Here is a 22,543-nt window from a genome sequence, read left to right as displayed (position 1 = left end):
CGCCTCGGTGTTCTTCCCGAGGAGCTGGCCGAGGTGTCTGGGGAAAGGGAAGTTTGGGCTTCCCTGCTTAGACTGCTGCCTCCGCGACCCGGTCCCGGATAAAGCGGAAGAAGACGAGACGAGACGAGACGAGATACCATGAAAAAAAGCCAGCCAATATTATTTAAATATGTCACTCAGATCCGCGATGTATTTCGTATGAAAAATGCAAGCTTTTCAACACGAGAAGATAAACTTCATATCTTCAAGCCAACGTGTGATTTTCTTTTTATTATATTGACACATTCACAAATAAAAAGTCCCCAGATTTATCAAAATAATTCATCGATTTCCTCATGACTGACATATAGAGATTTATGTCACGGTTTTGGTTCTCCATGTCCTGGATGGAGCTTGGATGAAAAATACCACTGTTCTATTTCCCAGTAAAACACTTGTCTATATAATATATAATAATTATATAATATAATATATAATAATTATATAATATAATATGATATCATATAGAGCAGGCCAGTAGACAAAGGATATAAAATAAGCAAGCAAAACAAGACTATTCAAGTCTAAAAACTTATTGAGATGTCAGTAGAAATATTCATGAAACAATGTTATAAAGTTCTTTAGAGCAACACTACAGAGGAACCAGTTTTGATTGCTAAATATTTTGCCAAATTCTTTTGATAAATTGGTTTTAAGCTTTTTTTTTTGGGTGTGTGTGTGTGTGTGTGTTCCAACTAACTGTAAAACCCCACAGCTCTACATCCTTTTGTTCCAGACTGCCAGCATGATTTCTTTTGGCGGTCCTCCACTCAGTCATAGCACCATGATTACTTACATAACCTTCAGTTTTCACCCCATAAAAAATCTTAATGAATGTGATTCACCTCATTGGAGCACCAATGCAAAAATGCTTCAAAGACCATGCAAAAGGACCATTTCTGCTGGCTTTATTTTAAGGGTATGTCTCAGTGTGGGTATTTGTTCCCCACCAGTTTTGCAATGTTTCTTTAACTATTCCTCCTTCCATCCAGAAATAAGGTCCCCATATTGGGTTCTTGAGCATAACACCATTTTGGTTCCTTAAAAATTATTCTGTGAGATGTTTTGATGCTTTCCTTTGACGAATGCCGAATCCCACCAATTATCCACCATAAATGTTATGTATATTGTTTGTACAAACCATTATTCGGTTCATTGCGACACCATGAAAAAGAATCTTTTACCTAAATGTTCTTTAATGAGCCTTGTTTCCTTGAAACAATTGAAAAGGCCTTGGTTCCTCTTGGAGAAATGGTTTAATCAGTCTAAAAAGCATTTACTGCATCTTTATTTTTAAGAGTGTACATAATGGAGCCTTTATTATGAAGTCATGATTTGTTTCTTTACCCATCCCTTGTCCATCTTTGACATTCTCATATAGACTTTTTATTACCCTAGGCATAAAAAAGTCCAGCAAAATGTTTATTGCACTTACATCACATGATGGCTTCCAGCCAAAAAGAGAAAACTCTCTGAAAGTCGTACAAAAAGTCGGGGCGTTAAAAAGCTCTTGTGATATTGCACCATGTGCACATCTATTAATATATCTTCTCATTTCCTTTTTTTTCTGTATGGACTATTCTTCAGTGAAATGCATCATTATAAAAAGGTTTGGTCATGGCTAATAATGTTTAAGCTTGACAAACCGGGTCTCATTTAACTTTACAGACATGTTCACGTGTGGCCTGCAGACAAGTCACGAGCCAGTGCACGTTAGAAAGGCCAGGATTTGCCTAAAGTCATTTCTTCCCTATGAGAGACATGTGCTTCCTCTGTAATTCACCACATGATATGTCAAAGAGTCGTCTTCAGCATGTCTGTGTAAAAATCCACCCCAAAACAATAATATCTTTGTCAGCCTGGCTGAAGATGAACTTGAGGTTCGTGTTTCAATAAAAACCTCTCAAGCTGCAAAAGCCCAGAAAAATAAAACAAATAAGAAGCCAAAAGCAATAAAAGATTTTTTTTTTTTGGATTGTGACCACTTTTAAAGGAAGGGGTCTTAACGTGAGCAAATCAGGGTGAAAAGAAATAATGTCCATCCAAATTGGAGACACAAAACCATGTTTATTTTATCCACCAAAAGTTGGAATACCACATGAAGATTTTATTCTTCATGTTTAAGGTTTTCCCTATAAGTTCCTTCTTTCTTTTTTTTTTCTTCTGACTTTTTGCTGCCTTCCAGCGACTGCTCTCCTCATTTACTGCCTGCTGCACGAAGGTCTACTGTTTCCCCCTACTTTTCCCCTCTTCCCTTGTTTTCCCCCTTTATCCTTTTTGTAACCCTACCCTCAGAGGGGATCCAGCATCCTGAACATTCCAAGCGAGTGGGGGTTGGGCTCACTGAAACAGGAAGTGACCAAATGTACCTCATTCTGTTTTGGTGTGGAGATGGACTGTATTTTTCATAAATTACACTAACATCTAAAATAAGCTGATCTGTTCTATCCAATCACTTTTAGATGAGTTTGTCTGCTTTCAACATATTGTGCACATTGGCATAGATCTCACAACAGCAAGGATCTAAACAGGCTGTGGTTAGTTTCCTGTTTAACAGCGGGACAAACTATTTGCATTGCGTTATTTGATTACTAATGTAAAGCTAATAGTTTAATATATAACCATGACATTTCAGCCATGAGCCATGAGCACAGCAACTTTCAGTTCTCCAATTTTTGTTTGTTCCAGTAGCCATGGGCGTCGCCACCATTGAATGTGAAGGGGACGTCCCCCTCACATTTCATAATTCTTCATTTGGACCCCCCCCCACACACCTCATCTCATCTCATTATCTGTAGCCGCTTTATCCTGTTCTACAGGGTCGCAGGCAAGCTGGAGCCTATCCCAGCTGACTACGGGCGAAAGGCGGGGTACACCCTGGACAAGTCGCCAGGTCATCACAGGGCTGACACATATGCCGCTTTTCCACTACAAACGCGGCTGAGTTGGGCTGAGCCGTGCCGTGCTGAGTTGGGCTGAGTCGAGCTGAGCGGGGCTGTTGGAGTTGCATTTCGACTACAACCACGCTGAACCGTGCTGGCTGGAAGTGGGTGGACACATTGGGTGGAGTTAGCGAAAGTGGGTGGACGTCACGTGATGTCGTTAAACAGCGCAAATAGTGACATCAGTGAGCTTTTAAGCGGTAGTCTCACAACCCGAATAGTAAACAATAAACATGGAGGACATGGAGTCGTTAGTGTTGCTGGTCTTGGTGCTGTGGCTTGTTGTCACCGACAACGCCAACAGATACTGGCAAGAGCGTATAGATGAGGCGAGGCGCATAAGGCTTCAGAAATTCTCGTAATTCGTAATTATTCTTCTTCCAGGTTTACGGTGTTTACAGATCCCAGCGTGCTCGCGGGGCGTGTGTGGGCATGTGAGGACACTCCTCCTCACCAATCAGTGCACAGGGGAGTGTCTGCTCACGCCCCCAGCCTCACTCGGCTCGCTTTGGCTCGCTTCAGCCCCACTCCAAAACGGTGCGAGTTTTAGGGGCTAAGCAGGGCTGAAGCGAGCCGAGTCGTGCTGTTCTTTGGTAGTCGAAACGCGAGCCGTGTCGGGCTGAAGTGAGCTGAAAAAGGGTAGTGGAAAAGGGCCAATAGACACAGACAACCATTCACACTCACATTCACACCTACGGTCAATTTAGAGTCACCAGTTAACCTAACCTGCATGTCTTTGGACTGTGGGGGAAACCGGAGCACCCGGAGGAAACCCACGCGGACACGGGGAGAACATGCAAACTCCGCACAGAAAGGCCCTCGCCGGCCACGGGGCTCGAACCCGGACCTTCTTGCTGTGAGGCGACAGCGCTAACCACTACACCACCGTGCCGCCCCCCACACACACATTTAACATAAAATATGAGTTCACCCAGCACCGTCTATTTCTATTGCTTCGTGAAAGAATTCATTCCACTTGATCGATAAGAGAATACACAGACCACTGAAAATCCACTCTGGGTTTTCCGGGCTTTTCTTACAACATCTCACCACGCGCGAGTGAATCTCAGCGCGAGCGGAGACATTTTTGGTGCAGCTGCTCGAAAGTGGAGGAGGTGACGTCAGCCCCATTGCCACCTCACAATGTCTTGCTTTTGCTAAAACCTTTATTCTTTTGTGATATGCCCTCAAAATTAACCCTAGGCCACGTTAAATTAATGTTCAACTAAACAATGAAATAAGCTTAGCCTAATGGGGTATTCTTGATTGATGATGAATTGTTTGCAGTATTTGCTCCCTCCCCAGACACAATGGACATAAGGACATTCTTTACAAAGAAGTGGAAAGTCAGTCAAAAGTTCCCCACAATGGAAATGTTAGTTCAGTTAGCTGGTTAGTCAATGTTAGGAGATGTATCAGCTAGCTTATTGTTAGCTATCGTTTAATTCAACCCCAGTATGCCTACCTTATTGTAATGCCAAGAATGAGGTCAAGTCTGCTCTGATGAATTTACTGATTCCCTGTTGTGATTTGAAGAACTTGTTTTGTCTGGTCTTTGCCAGTTTTCTGGAAAGTAAGATGGGAAATCAGTGTATAGGGAAGGAATATTAGAAAGGAAAGCGATGGAGAGAGATGGATGTTATTCCAGGTGGATTGTGAAGGAAAGGGGGATAAAAGTTATGAAGTGGTAGAAATTGTGGTGGCACCAATGTAAGGAGTTATATCTATAAATCTATTTGTTATACCAATCTGTAAATGTTACTGTAGTACCACCATTGCATGTAGGTTGACAAAACTGCACTTGTTCATTGTGTGAAGTTCTCTTTTATGTGTCATTGCTTGACAGTGTGATTTTGTGTGAAAAAAGTAAAATGCACCCACTAAAGTCACTGCTGGTGGTGAACAAAATTGCACCTGTTCATTGTGTGAAGTTGTTTTTTATGTGTCACCGTTGCTTGACAGTGTGATTTTGTGTTATGAAGTTTGCATGATGCCATGTCATGCCTGTTCATTGTGTGAAATTATGAATATTCTTATTTTTAAACATACAGTTGAGGTGCGGCACGGTGGTGTAGTGGTTAGCGCTGTCGCCTCACAGCAAGAAGGTCCGGGTTCGAGCCCCGTGGCCGGCGAGGGCTTTTCTGTGCGGAGTTTGCATGTTCTCCCCGTGTCCGCGTGGGTTTCCTCCGGGTGCTCCGGTTTCCCCCACAGTCCAAAGACATGCAGGTTAGGTTAACTGGTGACTCTAAATTGACCGTAGGTGTGAATGTGAGTATGAATGGTTGTCTGTGTCTATGTGTCAGCCCTGTGATGACCTGGCGACTTGTCCAGGGTGTACCCCGCCTTTCGCCCGTAGTCAGCTAGGATAGTCTCCAGCTTGCCTGCGACCCTGTAGAACAGGATAAAGCGGCTACAGATAATGAGATGAGATGAGACAGTTGAGTGTCACTATTGCTCGGCACAGTGGCATGTTGTGTTACATCTAAAACTAAATAAAAAAGGAAACACAAAATAAAAAGTAAAATGCACCCACAAAGTCATTCTCTAGCCACTTTATCCTATTCTACAGGGTCGCAGGCAAGTCACTGTTGATGATAAATTGTGTCACATTCATCTCATTATCTTAGGCAGAGCAGTGGGTTTAAAAACAGGCTGATGAATATATGGACGAGTTGAATGAGGACTTATTGTTGAGTCTCGAAAATAGTCATTGAATTAAGTGACTTTTGAAGGTAAAATTACGTGTTTAACAACCTGTTAAAAATACACCAGAATGCAGGAAATGGCATCTCATTAATTAAAAATTTTCTGGGGGAGGACCCCTGCCAGTGTGTCCCCCCCCACATTAAAAATGCTTCTGACGCCCCTGCCAGTAGCACAAAGTTTTCTTCAGCTCGTTTTCAGACAAATATTCATCTTACTTGATTTGATCTGGCTCAAATCTGCTCACAGTTATTGTCACTGTATCTGCACAGACCCTTTTAAGAAGAGAAATGTCACTTGATGTTTAGATCTGGTTTAAATTCTTGGGATCTTCAGTAAAAGGACCATTATGGCTACAAGTTTTCATTCTGACCAATCAAGAGCCACACCTGATTTTGTTTTGCATAAAATACACTACCGTTCAAAAGTTTGGGGTCACTTTGAAGTGTCCTTATTTTTGAAAGAAAAGCACTGTTCTTTTCAATGAAGATCACTTTAAACTAATCAGAAATCCACTCTATACATTGCTAATGTGGTAAATGACTATTCTAGCTGCAAATGTCTGGTTTTTGGTGCAATATCTCCATAGGTGTATAGAGGCCCATTTCCAGCAACTCTCACTCCAGTGTTCTAATGGTACAATGTGTTTGCTCATTGCCTCAGAAGGCTAATGGATGATTAGAAAACCCTTGTACAATCATGTTAGCGCAGCTGAAAACAGTTGAGCTCTTTAGAGAAGCTATAAAACTGACCTTCCTTTGAGCAGATTGAGTTTCTGGAGCATCACATTTGTGGGGTCGATTAAATGCTCAAAATGGCCAGAAAAATGTCTTGACTATATTTTCTATTCATTTTACAACTTATGGTGGTAAATAAAAGTGTGACTTTTCATGGAAAACACAAAATTGTCTGGGTGACCCCAAACTTTTGAACGGTAGTGTATAAAATGGCAGTGGTGCAGTGGATAGAAGTTCAATACTCCTCTGAGATTTCTGATTGTGTGGGAAGCCATGGCCTAATGGTTAGAGAAGCAGCTTTGGGACCAAAAGATCACCGGTTTGATTCCCTGGACCAGCAAGAATGGCTGAAGTGCCCTTCAGCAAGGCACATACTCCCCAGGTTGCTCTGGGTAAGAGTGTCTGCTAAATGCCTGTAATGTAATGTGTGGATTTTGGCTTGTTTTCATCATGTGCATGTGGGATTCCTCCGGGTTGTGTGGTTTCCTCCCACCACCCAAATACATGTCTGATTGGATTGGCTCCTTCTTGTAAATGATTGTGTGTGCAGTAATGCTTTACCATGGACCGGTATCCCATCCTGCATCATTCCATTTGTTCCTGGGATAAGCTCCAGCACCATCCCAAACAATGAAGCATTTACTGAAGCTTACCAGGATACCTCCAGAGTCTGATCCGCCCCTACAGTACATGCCAGCCAGATCCCTACACTCCACTACGACTGGTTATCTGGCCCCTCCTCTCTGTTGCTGCCCAGTTTGGCTCAAGACTGCTGTCTGTCCTGGTTCTCCATTGGTGGAATGACCTTCCCATTATGGTCAGAACTGCCAACTCCCTGACCACCTTCAAGCGCAGACTGAAGACTCATCTCTTCAGGCTCCACCTCTCCCCTTCTTCCCTCTCCACTGTGTAACTGCATTTCAGGCTAGACCAACCCAGGCTGTGTACAGCCATTTTGAGTTCTCTATTTAGTTGTACTTTGTATGGTTGGTTTGTTTTCTTGGCTGTTTGAGTATTGGTACTTCAACAGCATATTACACTCCGTATTGCTGTCACTTGTTCAGTTGGGACTAGAACTTTCTTGTCTAGAAGTTCAGCACTTTGTACCTGACTTTTGCACTCGTTGTATGTCGCTCTGAATAAGAATATCTGTCTGCTAAATGCCATGTAATGTAAAGATAAAGGGCTCAATTCTCTGATCAAATGGATATTAGAACAAGGCAAGCATGGCCTCATATTCTATATCTGTCCAAGACTAGCCAGCAAAATATATCACAAGAAACTATACTTGCTAATTTGATTTCACTCTCTAGCTTGCTTAGACAAAGAGGCCATTCAAACAGGAACTAATAATTTTCATACAAGTTATGTGGAATGGATGATTGACCTTAGTTTTGTGACTGGTGAGAGTAGGGTTTTATTAACATTAACCAAGATTTGGACAACTCACATCTAATCGGAGAAATTTTAACAAAGTCCCCAAAGACACTGTAGCAGTTGATGACTAATTATTCAGAAGTTGTACAGCAATCATAATGACTCACACACTCACTCACTCACTCACTGACTCACTTTATTTTCAGTAACCACTTGGTCACGTTCCACGATGGATCCAGAGCCTATCCTGGGAATACTTTTTGGGAGGCAGGATATACCCTGGATGGGATGGACCCTGGAGTCCATTGCATGACAAGCAATCAAAATGAACCTAATTTGAACGCTTTGGGGTGTTTAAGTTCTTTGGGCATTTTGACCACTTCCAGTCATTACTCATATATCTCTGGAGCCGTCTTTAAAAGTTCTAAGGTTAGATTTTGCTTAAACCTGGTCTGGTATCTCTGGAGTCATTTTATAGACAGCTGTGTGGCAGGCTAGATGTGCCAAGAATGTGCTTTGGTCCAAATTGCATAGCATATTGTGGGTTCGTAGTGGCGTCGAGGCCAGTCTGGGGCCGTGTCTCTGCTCCCAAGGCCTGCAGTTGTCAGCCTTCCGCTAACCCCACAGGAACAAAGCCTTTAGTCTGCTAGCACATAGCTCTCACATGCATGTCGTGCCAGTTTATCGTGTGACATTCGCATGTGAGTTAGCGCCATAACTCCATCAAGTTAGTTCTTGCATTCGTGTGAAAGTATGCCTAGCAAAGACTTTTGCTCACATTCTTCTGTATGTACAATATGTTAGAAAAGTGGTATACGTTATGTTGTCACTTCCTAGTTGTCTTGCTAATGATTTACACTGACCATCTGTTCAGCTCACATTTTTAACACGTACCCTTTTTTTTTTTTGCTTTGTAGTTTGATTTACTTGCTCTGTAAATAAGTCCATGTCCTGGTGAAAATGAATCTTAAATACTACTAATAATGAAAGTGCCTTTTAGAAGAGGTCTATCCATCTTCAGCTACAAAAAAAAAAGCCTTCTTGAAAGGTTTAAATTAAAAAAAAAAAGGTCAGATTGCTTGCATCACATCAGAGAGCTGTAAACAGGCCAGGCTTGAGTGGTTAGCATCTTCTCCAGTTCTTCCTGTCTGAAAGCAGATGTGGAGGATAAACCACAGGCGTCCCACAGCTGTCCTCCTTCTCCAGATCAGCAGAAAACAATATCGGCCACAAGCAAGAGAGTAGGACAAGGAGTCTGGGCCATAAAAAACACTCTGACCTATATTAGGTTTGGAGACCTGTTTTAAACAAAGATTCATCCAGTTAAGAAGGCTAAATAATCTCATATGGTACTTAGATGAATTTATTTTAAGTTTCTGTAAATATGTAAACAGCGTTTCCTTTCAAACAGAGCAAAATACACATTCCTGTCATGATTTTTTTTTCAGTGTGAATGCCAGAGAATAAGGGTAGTTTTGTCAACTCTGTGCATTAAAGCTAGACTGCCTTTCAGATTTTTCAAGTGCAGGTCATAAAAAGAATTTTCCCAACACCCGATTATTTTTGTTTAGTGGACCGAAAGCTACTGAATTTGAATTACAGACTTCCAATTTTATTATTATTATTTTTTTAAATAGAACAATTAATGAATTTAGGGCCACGTGGCCCTAAATTCTCCGCTATTCTTTCCTGCTTCACCATGACCCAATTCAAGATACAATACTATGTCATGCATCAAGTGGTGGGCTTTCCCCGTTCACGCAAGGCATTGTGGGATACAAATTTGAAACAGGAGAGAAAAATGAAGGACGTGAGTGCGCGAATGAAACGTGAAAGACCGACTACAGTAACGGGAAGTGAGAAGAAAAGATGTTGTGTTATATACGAAGGAAAGGAAACGCAGGCCCAAACTAATAAATATCAGCAGTCAGCAAGCACCTCGGTGTGATCAGCTGTTCGTTTAGCGACAAAATGATGGAACTGTCAGTGCACGCTCAAAGGTAAACCTGTAGATGGCAGTAATGCAACACTGTGGATGCCAGCTGCTGTAAAACCCAAAAAAAGGAAGAAGAAGAAGGTAACCCTGCGCATGCGCAAACACATGGACTTCCTCTGCTTAACTGTGCGAAGTGAGCAGTTTCATGCATATTATTTGCTTGGGAATCCCCTCAAATTAAATAACTTCCCAGCCACAGAATGGCCTGATATTTTGTGAGGTATTACAGAAATAAACACGCATCACAATGACCAAATTTCAGAGGGAACTAAATTTCACCGATTTCATGAAATTGAAAGGGTTTCTAGCTTTAAATCATATGTCAAATTTATGGTACACATCAAATAGTTGTAGAAAACTACATTCCTTATTCCTCTGTGGGAAAATAATGAGAAGGGTTTTAATGGCTTTTATAATTGTTTAATGCATGGATGACTTTGTTGCTTTCTGGCTAAATGGCAATACACACCCTTTCCATGATATCCGCCCAACGGCCTTCTGCGTAACATGTATTCCCTTCAAGAATTTGCTTCTTCAAGTATCCATTTCTTAAAATAAATAAAAAAATCGTAAAAAGAGCCCTTGTTTCTGGTGAAACCCATGGAAACATCAAGTGTTTGCCCATCTTGACCCCTGTATTTGTTTTTCTTCTCCCGTTTTTCTTCTCAGTATCTCGCCATGACCCTGAGAACACCTTTGACTGCAGTTTCATTGAACCCCCATCTACCACCGAGCATCAGAATCCATCTTGGTCCTCCCAGGAGTCCTTCTCCTCTTTTGAGACGAGTGAAGACGGCCCAGTTTACTGTGTGCCCCATGAAGGTGAGTCATCAAAACCAGCTGCCTGTTTGGCCGACAGGAAGCAGCAATTAGGGATTTGAGGAGTCTCTGAACAATTTTTGTGCTGACCCAGTCTGATGGAAAGCGATTGTAAAGACAGACTTGCTGTTGTGGTGATGCCAGGCCTTCAGGCGTGTGCACTGTGTGCATTGTGAAAATACAAACAGGAAATGGCATGAATGGTCAAGTCAGCAATGGGAATGTGGCCAAGTCATGAATCATTTTCTTCTGTAAATAGTTGAGCAGGAGAGAGAATAACAGTTGGTGTTTGCTAAGCAATTTGGTTTGATGGCAAAAGAAATAGACAGAAACAGTTCCCAGGCAGTCTTTTTTTTTAAATAGTCATGTGTGAATGTTCTGTGGATCAAACCTGAAAAACGAGTGCAATAAGAAAAAGTAAAAAACTGATTGATAGAGTAGTTAAAACTCTCTTTCCCTTTGTTTCTTCCTCATGTTTCATTTAGATACCATAAACGAGGGTAATGCAAGACCCAGCCCCAATGCCACTACAGAGAATCTAGTGGATGTTAATGAGGGTGATGCTGGAGAATACACCTCTCTCAAAGACACAAGAGCGACAACAAAGCCTGTCAACGATGGCAGTGAGCAGCCGCTGCTAAAGTCAGACAGTGAAGGCTCCACAAGTGGGTCAGAGTCGGCTATGGGAGCTCTTTATGCACGAATTGCCCGCCTCTCTAAGAATTCCAAAGAGGAGGAGGACAGCAGCATGGCTGAGACCAAAGCCAGTGACAAGGCCACATCCCCTGAGAAGACCAAACCCCGACCACCAGATCCGTCTACCAAACCAAAGTTGTCTTGGATCCATGGAACTTCAGGAGCCAACCAAACAGAGAAGGGCCAGACACCTTCCCCATCAAAAGAGAAGAAAAGAACCACAACAGAGGGTTCTGGAAAGGGGGAGGAGAAGCAACGATCAAAGGAGAAGTCAAGCAAGAAATGTGAGCAGAAGAATCAAGATGGTAAGGGTGATGGGAACAATTCCCCAAGCAAATCCAAAGCCCACAAAGCTTCAGATCCCATCGAGCACATCAATGGAGCTGTCCAGAATGCCTTAAAGAAAATTGGAAACTTCCATTCAGATAGGAAAAGTTGTGACACGACCAAAGAGCCATCCAAGAGTCCAAAGATCATGCATCCTCATATAAACTCAGAGGCGGCGACTCTTCTTGCCGCACAGCTCAAAGAGAAGACCCAGAGTCTGAATCGAAATGAAGGCCTTTCTGTTGGAATCAAACCCAATGGGTTGTCTACCCCGCAGGTCAACAGGGAGAAACCCACACCACCTCAGAAGGCCAAGCGATCAGTGACTGCAGCCAACAAACCCCTTCTGCCAACCTCCAATAACCTTCAGAAGATGATTGCTCCTGTAACAGACTCCACCACCCCTGAGCCTCAAAGCCCAGAAATGCAGGCCATCAATGGGACCCAGATAGGAGATGCAGGAGATGCTACACCTAAGAAAACACCCATTAAAAAACCACCTAGAAAGAAAGGCAAGGAGACGACCTCAGAGACAGAACCTAAGACCACTCCAAAAATGGCAATTATGCCACCTCAGATTGTCAAATAGACAATTAATTCGGAAATAACTGGGCTGACCATGCAGTGCCTGCCTGTAGTGAATGAAGCCTTTGCCTTAATACTTTACTGTCTCATGTTCATGATAAACAAACTGTTGGATGGTTACCAAATGGAATTGCTGCATACTGGGTATATTATTCTGCAAGATGTTTTTTTGTTTTGTTTTGTTTTTATCAAATCATTTGATGTCCAGGACTAGCTTGGAGAAGGAACAGTCACTGGCTAACACACTGTGCCTTGAAAGGGACACTTGTACTGCTTGTACAGTTTTGAGCAAAATTCACAGTTGTATAGTAGGTGAAATTATATTTTATAAAATTTTATACGCAGAAGGCAAGTCTGCATTTACCAACCTGCATACCAATCTTCATATTGATCCAGGCTGTCTTTTCATAGTGATATGCCTTACGGAAAAAAATCCAAAACAAAACAAAAACATATTATCCGCAGTATGAGCAAAGGTAGGACTTATGTGAATACAGTGGTACTATTGTTCGTCATAGTGGTGTAACCCAAGCAGTTCTTCCACACCGATCATATATTTAAGAGATTCTGTCATTCTGTAAGAGTTCTGTTGATGTCGACATATTTCTCACACCATGTTGAGACTAGAGTTCTAGATTTCAATATGTAATAATATCAGGTGAAACTTGTAAAACTTGACCGAAGATGGGACAAAGATACCAAAAATATATGCTAAACATCTTCTCTCAGCTAAAAAAAAATAGATTCCATGTTGGATTGTGGCACAAATAGATCTCGCAAACAGTAGAGAGTACATACAATGCCTGTGGGACTTTTATAACTGACAGAGGAACCATTAATACCTTAATGCTGCTGTTAAATAACATATACACAGTAATTTTATTTGCTTCTCCTACCATTCTCGTATTATTTGAATTGCTTACACTTTCAGAGATGTCTAGGGGAATAAGCTAGACCCCCTAGGTTGAATGTCTAGGTCAGACTATTTGTGGTTTTTCAGTAGGAAAGGAATTAACAGCGCCATAGAGCACAATACGAGGTTTTTGTTGCCTCAGCTCCAGTCACAGCATGTGGACAACAGACCACGGACTGGCGAGAGATTGATAGACGGTGTTGCATTACAGTTACACAAACAAGTCTGGTGTGATGTTAGTGGGCGAACTGCCAGAAAGAGGATTAACAGGCAACAAACTGAGCTAGTGATTATTTTTAACCATAAAGTTTTTTTGTTGTATGTGGCTGTTTCATGGGGTCCATGTTGTTCCTCGTCTGATTCCCAGGCTCTTTACCAGTGAGTGCAGCTTACTCTATTTTATGGGTGTATAATACATAGTGCATTTACAAATGAATTTAATCCTTTATACACATCCAAAAATGCACAGTATCTCATTCATCTCATCTCATTATCTCTAGCCGCTTTATCCTTCTACAGGGTCGCAGGCAAGCTGGAGCCTATCCCAGCTGACTATGGGCGAAAGGCGGGGTACACCCTGGACAAGTCGCCAGGTCATCACAGGGCTGACACATAGACACAGACAACCATTCACACTCACACCTACGGTCAATTTAGAGTCACCAGTTAACCTAACCTGCATGTCTTTGGACTGTGGGGGAAACCGGAGCACCCGGAGGAAACCCACGCGGACACGGGGAGAACATGCAAACTCCACACAGAAAGGCCCTCGCCGGCCACGGGGCTCGAACCCAGGACCTTCTTGCTGTGAGGCGACAGCGCTAACCACTACGCCACCGTGCCGCCCCGCACAGTATCTTTATTCCTCATATAACTACAAAAGATATGTTGGTTTCAAGTTGAGTCATCAATAGTTCTTGAAGCATCGTCTATTCAGGGTCAAAACTTTACTGTTTTTATTGAATCAGTTATAAGCTCATCTGGCCGACAGGTGATAAGCTTATACCATCAAGTGTTGTCCGTTGTTTGCCATCTGTCATCCATCCATCGTCATCCACATTTCACGAAAATCACTTCTTCTCTCTCAATTCTTCACCGATTTTGATTCTTTCTGGCATGAAGGTAGGGATACCTAGGGTGCATATAACTTCTACCCAGATTTGCGTAATTACAATTATTAATGAAGTTATGGACTATCCATCCATTATCTGTAGACACTTATCCTGTACAGGGTTGCAGGCAAGCTGGAGCCTATCCCAGCTGACTATGGGCAAGAGGCGGGGTACACCCTGGACAAGTCGCCAGGTTATCGCAGGGCTGACACACAGAGACAAACAACCATTCACACTCACATTCACACCTACGGTCAATTTAGAGCCACTAATTAGCCTAACCTGCATGTCTTTGGACTGTGGGGGAAACCGGAGCAAACCCACGCAGACACGGGGAGAACATGCAAACGCCACACAGAAAGGCCCTTGTCTGTCGCTGGGTTCAAACCCAGAACCTTCTTGCTGTGAGGTGACAGCGCTAACCACTACACCACCGTGCCGCCCAAGTTGTGGACTAATTAAGCCTTAATGTGCAGTTCAACAAAAATTGCTTCTTCTTGGTCAATTCCTCACAGTTTTGGATTCTTTCTGGTAAATATCTGAGGTGGACTGATTGAGAGTAGAACTGTGCATGGTGGCCCACTTTAGATAGTTTCTTCTGGACGAGACGGGGCCAGAGTGAGCTTCACCATCATTGACGCTCTCGTTCAAATAAGAATTTTTCTCATATATTGAAAAATGGGAAATAACCAATGATGGTTGGGTTTGGTATGATGCTGCCTGATACCATTACTGTTACCACCATGAAGTTGATTATTTTCCTATAACGACATGTCCTATGGGCAGCACGGTGGTTAACATTGTTGCTTCACAGCAAGAAGGTTCTGGGTTTGATCCTGGTGACCAACTGTGGTCTTTTTGTCTGGAGTTTGCATGTTCTCCTCATGCTTGCATGGGTTTCCTTCAACAATCCAAAGACTTGCAGCTTAGGTCAAGCAGCTACACTATTGCTGCTTTTCCACTACCAACGTGGCTGAGTCAGGCTGAGCCGTGCCGTGCTGAGTTGGGCTGAGTCGAGCTGAGTGGGGCTGTTGGTGTTGCATTTCGACTACAACCGCGCTGAACCGTGCTGGCTGGAAGTGGGTGGACACATTGGGTGGAGTTAGCGAAAGTGGGTGGACGTCACGTGATGTCGTTAGGCGGCGCAAACAGTGACATCAGTGATCTTTTAAGCGGTAGTCTCACGACCCGGAGAGTAAACAATAAACATGGAGTCGTTAGTGTTGCTGGTCTTGGTGCTGTGGCTTGTTGTCACCGACAACGGCAACAGATACTGGCAAGAGCGTATAGATGAGGCAAGGCGCATAAGGCTTCAGAAATTCTCGTAATTCGTAATTATTATTCTTCCGGGTTTACAGTGTTTACAGATCCCAGCGTGCTCGCGGGGCGTGTGTGGGCATGTGAGGACACTCCTCCTCACCAATCAGTGCACAGGGGAGTGTCTGCTCACGCCCCTATCCCCACTCGGCTCGGTTTGGCTCGCTTCAGCCCTACTCCAAAACCGTGCGAGTTTTGGGTGCTAAGCAGGGCTGAAGCAAGCTGAGTCGTGCTGCTCTAAGGTAGTTGAAACGCGAGCCGTGTCGGGCTGAAGTGAGCTGAAAAAGGGTAGTGGAAAAGGGCCACAAATTGCCCATAGGTGTGAATGTGAGTGTGAATTGTTGTTCATTTCTGTGTAGCCCTGTGATAGATTAGCAACCTACCCAGGGTGAACCCTGCCTCTCACCCGAAGTCAGCTGGGATTGGCTCCAGCTTCCCCTGCAACCCTGACGAATAAGCAGGGATAGATGGATAGATGGATCATATCCCAAATTGTATTATTCCTCTTATATCACAGCAAACACAAACATTCAATAAAAATAATTAAGGTATGACTCTTCATACTATTTACCCATTTTAATTTTATTTAATGAAGTGGAATGTCCATGAAACAATTGAGTTCCAGTTAAAAGTTCTGACTGCAAAGTTGAATTCTGGGCAAAATGTTTTATTTCTATTGCTGTTGGAGTTTTGAGACATTTTGCTACTGCACACACACACTGTGTATCTTGTGTGTAAATGTTTTCCCGAGATAAAATGCATCCCGCATTTTATGATTCCGGAGATTGTCGAAGCAAGTGAGCAACAATATTATGTGACCACCGTGGGGCGTTTGTTTGACCTACTTTTAACCAAAACAAGTCGGCATGACAGGCAAACATGACGGACTTGGCTCTTCCACCAGCTAAAAGCCAGTGGAAAAGAGAAGGAAAGCCTGCTTCGTGAGTGCAAATGCAAGACAGAGCAAGGTTAGATTACATGTCATTTTTCTGGACAGATAACTAAATCATTCTAGCTAGCGCTTAGCTATCTTAGCCTTAGAATGCATGGGCTTGACTCCACGGTAGCGAGTATGGAATTGTCCACCTCATATTTTTATCTTACAGAGTAAGAAATGAAAACACAAAAACAGTAGCAGAAAAAGATATATTTGTCTTTTGTTTCACAGATCTATTCGTGACTGTCAACCACAAATTACATCTCTGCGACTCAAAACTCTCCGAGGTCGATGCAGAGTCACGATGTTTTTTGCGCATCGTCATCTTGGTGTGACGCAGTTCCATGGTTATGCCAATTAGCTAAAGCACCTCATGTTCGGCCGTTTCCTGTTTCTGTAGGACCGTACTGTTTATCTCAAGAGGGAGGAAAATGGTCCCAAAATAAAGAAAAGCGACCCTCAGGACATCAAAATGATCACATCCCGTTCATCCACATGATATTGTTCTTGCGAGACAAAGGAAAATGCCATGCACAATAAAAAAATTGAAAATTTCAGGTGACTTTGCAGTCAGCACCTTTAACACTTTTGTTATAGTAGCTATAAATACCCTTTCCCTCTTAATGTTAAAAAGAAATAAATACAGCCTGTCGTGTTGGCGAGAAACCAGAAAGCTCTCTTGTCCTGAAGACTTTGTCTGAAAAGTATTGACACTGGAGACTCATTTCCAAAAATGTTCAATAAACATCTCCTCACAGAAACAGCTGCAGTTCCCACAGTTACAGACATTTTTCTTTTAATTGTGTTTATGTGAAGCAAATCCCATCCCTGTGAGCTGTTATATACAGTATAGGAAAGGAAATGAAGATTAGACTGAATGCATTAAAGCTAGACTGCCTTTCAGATTTTTCAAGTGTAGGTCATAAAAAGAATTTTCCCCGACACCCAATTATTTTTGTTTCGTGGACCGAAAGCTACTGAATTCAAATCATAGACTTCCAATTTTATTAATTTTTTTAATGGAACAATTAATGAATTTAGGGCCATATTTTTTCCTGCTTCACCATGACCCAATACAAGATACTATGTCATGCATCATGTCGTGGGCTTTCCCCGTTCACACAAAGCATTGTGGGATACAAATTTGAAACAGGAGAGAAAAATGGAGGACGTGAGTGCGCTAATGAAACATGAAAGACCAACTACAGTAACGGAAAGCGAGAAGAAGAAAAGATGTTATGTTATATATGAAGGAAAGGAAACACAGGACCAAACTAATAAATATCGGCGCTCAGCGAGCACCTCTGTGTGATCAGCTGTTCGTTTAGCGACAGAATGATGGAACTGTCAGTGCACGCTCAAAGGTAAACCTGCGCATGCGCGCACACACGGACTTCCTCTGTCTGCTTGACTGCGTGAAGCGAGCGATTTCATGCACGTTATTTGCTTTAATCCCCTCAAATTAAATAACTTCCCAGCCACAGAATGGCCTGATATTTTGTGAGATATTACAGAAATAAACATATATCACAATGACCACATTTCAGAGGGAACTAAATTTCAGTGATTTTATGAAATCGAAAGGCCGTCTAGCTTTAATATAAACCTGTGATTTTCCATGTTATAGAATATTAAAGGCTACAGTTTACCATTTGAGTGAAATATGGCATTATTAATAATAATAATAATAATAATAATAAGAAGAAGAAGAATAGACTCACTGGCGTGTGTTTTATAATCGATTCAATAAAACGTTATTTTATATTTTAGTGTAATAAAACGATTGAAGCTTTTCTTATCAAACCTGAAAAAAAGCAATTACATTATCAACTTATTTAAATATTTCACATTTTCAAGCCTTAAAGCACTTGTAGGTTATTCAAGGATGAGACGAGGAATAAACTGATCGAAGAGACAACAGTGGCAAGAAAGATGCATTTTAAAAACTGGACAGTTTTGGAGTTTTATAAATAAATAAATGTTTCGGCTCTGGTGGTCATGTTGGATGTGTAATGAAAGCAAGCAATAGTATTGAAATTTGATGTACAGTAAGGATTTTTTTTTAATTATTATTACCGTCAATCTTTCTATTAAATGGTACCAAAAATTTCCCTTTTTTTAATAATGGTTATTTTTCTACATTGCAAGGTATTTTGTAATAATATTTTGTTGTATTGTAATATTCTATGTTTGTAAGCTGTGCTTATATAACGTATATAATATTTTGCTCTTTCTTTTCATTTTGTGTCAAATGAACTGGCTTTCAAATTTGATACTTCTCTTTTTTTCACCCTCCTGCTTTTTTTTTCTTCTTTTTACATTCAAGCATCAGGTACAAATGTATACGTATGAACACTTTACTTCGAATGTGTTGTTTCATCATGTTTCTCTGTGGATGTTATTGTTTTAAACGGTAAATCATATGATGCAGAGGTCAGTGACAGATCAACTTTATCAACACTTCAACCCGAGGTCCAGTGATTGATGACAAAGAACACATTTTTATGTTTTTGCACAGACCCTGAAACCCTTCCAGCTGCAGTTGTGTGTCAGAAATGTTTTCCGCTCTGACTGAGGCCTTCTCTGAAGCACGGCCCTGAATTGGTCTGGATCTCTCACTTCTTCGTTTCTGTTTGTTCTCATGTTGTTAATATGTGGTTGTTCAGTTACTTTGTGTTGAAATAAAAATGAAACTTGTAGCTCCTGAACCTGAAGGATTTGCTCGAATCAGACTTCTTCTTCTTCTCGATTGTATTGATGTCATCAAACTTTTCCGCCATATGCCCTGAAAGTCCAATTCAATTATCTCATCTCATCTCATCTCATTATCTCTAGCCGCTTTATCCTTCTGCAGGGTCGCAGGCAAGCTGGAGCCTATCCCAGCTGACTACGGGCGAAAGGCGGGGTACACCCTGGACAAGTCGCCAGGTCATCACAGGACCCCAATTCAATTAAAATCAGCCTTTTTTTTTTTTTTTTAAATTTAAGAACAGGCATTGCTACAAAGCAGCTTTATAGCAATCCAGATGCAGATTTGGATCTAATATGAGCAAGCCAGAGGCGAACAGGGCAAGGAAAAACTCTTTGAGACAATATGAGGCAGAAATGTTGAGGGAAACCAGATTCAAAATGACCTCATTTGGTGACACCGGATAGTGGGATTAAAAATCATTACTGTATACAGGTGTAGAAGAGTAACATACATGTCAACTTATACGGAATGTCCGTATTTTATACGGATTTGATTCAATAAACGTAGTATACGGGCGTACAAATAAAGTTATACGGATTCTTTAAAAAAACTTCAATATTTATTTAGAGCTATAATCAATTCCCACGATGATAAGAGCGCATAACATTTACAAACGTACTGTACACCACAGACAGCCAGTAAAGAGTCTTATGAAATCGCGCGTTATCTTGTGGTAGCGAGACTTCGTTCCACTTCTAATCATGCGCACACCGCATTGTGAGAATCCCGCCAACCGGGAAGTAACATTTTGTTTGAAACGCGTATTTCCACCTGAGCGACTTTCACTAGCGACTGAAAAGATTCTGAATGGGCACTCCGGCAAGATCAACACAGACACTTGCTGTGACATGCAGCCTCGTGAGGTATTGGTGCAGAGCGCTAAAAAAGCTGTCATGGAGTACAATTCAGAACATTAGAGGGACACTTTGTGTTTTTGTCAAACATTGGAGCTTTGTATTCATTCTGAAGGTTTATTGTTATTAATATTGAATAAAAAGTAACTTGGATATATCATTGTTAATTATCATTCAAATTTTAGGTAAATTATTTTAATTTGCATCTTATACGGATTTTATAAGGGAAATACGGATTTTGGAGGTTGGTTATACAGGTTTGATTGACCAAAGGTTGACATGTATGGAGTAAACACAAACCGTACAGTACTAAGTGTGTTGAAAGGATGTTCAGTAAGAGCAGATTGTGATTGTGGATAAACGTCATTAACGGGATCCTCCAGCGGATTTATTCTCAAACTTATTTTAAGTAAACGTAGTCGCAGGTTTCAAAAATCAAACTTTCATTTTCAGAGACCAAATAGTGTTTGAGAAAAATGAATTTTCATTAAAATGTCAGATGGGCTTCCTGCAGTGGTGACGTACGTGATGACGTCAGGTAGCGGTCGCTTGGAGCAACTCGGCTGTCTATATTCTGTTTACATCATAGTTCTACTAGTTTTACAAGTATTTCATCAAATTTATCAGTTTTTGTGGCTACTGCCTCATAGAGGCAAAGCGAGGCAGTACCCACTCTGTCATCGTGTTGTAAGAATGAGTGTAACAATAGCACACTGCACATATGCATAAACATTACAATCACCAATAGGGCGAATCGTGATCTAGCGATACGAACAGTTGATCTTGCGTTATCAAAGGTACACAAGAATGAGTGGCGAAGCCACGATGTCATCATGTTGTAAGAATGTAAGAATGAGTGTAACAATAGCGAAACTTCGTAACCAATCAGCACTTATCCTGATCAAGTTCGATTACCCGTTCTCATCTCATTATCTGTAGCCACTTTATCCTGTTCTACAGGGTCACAGGCAAGCTGGAGCCTATCCCAGCTGACTATGGGGGAAAGGCGGGGTACACCCTGGACAAGTCGCCAGGTCATCACAGGGCTGACACATAGACACAGACAACCATTCACACTCACATTCACACCTACGGTCAATTTAGAGTCACCAGTTAACCTAACCTGCATGTCTTTGGACTGTGGGGGAAACCGGAGCACCCAGAGGAAACCCACGCGGACACGGGGAGAACATGCAAACTCCACACAGAAAGGCCCTCGCTGGCCACGGGGCTCGAACCCGGACCTTCTTGCTGTGAGGCGACGGCGCTAACCACTACACCACCGTGCCACCCGATTACCCGTTCTACTTCTTGATAAACTTTGGAACCAATCAGAACCAGAAATGAAATAAGAGAAACCTCGTTATAACTTCGTAGTATCGGAAGATAATCAGCAGATAAAACGATAAACGAAATTCACCTCATGGTTCGCCAAGGCTACTGATTCGATATCAAGTAAGTGGCGTTTATTTTAAGAAAATTTGCCTTTTGATTATCACAGCTTTTGTTTGGTCCTTCTGAAAGGTCAAATGAAAGGTTTTGTTTGTTTGTTTGTTTGTTTGTTTGGGTTTTTTTTAGCTTTTTGGAAGAAATATTGAAAAGCCGATATCAAACTTCTGCTATTTGCTTTAATTTTTTCATTTTATTTTAGAGTCTTTACACTAGACTTGTGAAACAAAATGTGCTCATTAGTACTAAATAATGCTTCTAGGACAATTCATGAACAAGCGCTTTCTTACTATTTTTGAAATAGATATAGTTCACAGCGCTGCATTTTGAACAAAACACAGTAAACAAAATTGGTAACCAAAATACTACAAGCCCTGATGCTGCTCACAGCTTGGTGATGCTTGCAAGAGATGAGGCGAGTATAATTGATAACATGTATATATACTATATTTACTGTATGGACATGGGATCAGAAAACAATTTCATTTATAAGCAGTAGCCACATGGACCCATAGGGTACCTATTTTTTTTTATAAGTATACCTCATTGTATAGCATATACACTACCGTTCAAAAGTTTGGGGTCACCCAGACAATTTTGTGTTTTCCATGAAAAGTCACACTTTTATTTCCCACCATAAGTTGTAAAATGAATAGAAAATATAGTCAAGACATTTTTCTGGCCATTTTGAGCATTTAATCGACCCCACAAACGTGATGCTCCAGAAACTCAATCTGCTCAAAGGAAGGTCAGTTTTATAGCTTCTCTAAAGAGCTCAACTGTTTTCAGCTGTGCTAACATGATTGTACAAGGGTTTTCTAATCATCCATTAGCCTTCTGAGGCAATGAGCAAACACATTGTACCATTAGAACACTGGAGTGAGAGTTGCTGGAAATGGGCCTCTATACACCTATGGAGATATTGCACCAAAAACCAGACATTTGCAGCTAGAATAGTCATTTACCACATTAGCAATGTATAGAGTGG

General features: G+C 41.6%; 1 protein-coding gene across 1 annotated transcript in view; it reads left to right on the top strand.

Annotated features, from left to right (window-relative positions):
- scarf2 (scavenger receptor class F, member 2) overlaps window positions 1–19,208 on the top strand; it is an 83,182-nt gene extending 63,974 nt beyond the window's left edge. Inside the window, exons 10-11 of the mRNA XM_060907455.1 lie at window positions 10,464–10,616; window positions 11,099–19,208. Of these exons, the coding sequence (XP_060763438.1) occupies window positions 10,464–10,616; window positions 11,099–12,225 (1,280 nt within the window). The 3' untranslated portion in view covers window positions 12,226–19,208. The remainder of the gene's footprint in view (window positions 1–10,463; window positions 10,617–11,098) is intronic.
- The last annotated feature ends 3,335 nt before the right edge of the window (window positions 19,209–22,543 follow it).

This window comes from Neoarius graeffei, chromosome 24, assembly GCF_027579695.1.
Source record: "Neoarius graeffei isolate fNeoGra1 chromosome 24, fNeoGra1.pri, whole genome shotgun sequence".
In the NCBI taxonomy this organism is placed as follows: Eukaryota; Metazoa; Chordata; class Actinopteri; order Siluriformes; family Ariidae; genus Neoarius; species Neoarius graeffei.
This window is presented reverse-complemented; position numbering and strand designations above follow the sequence as displayed.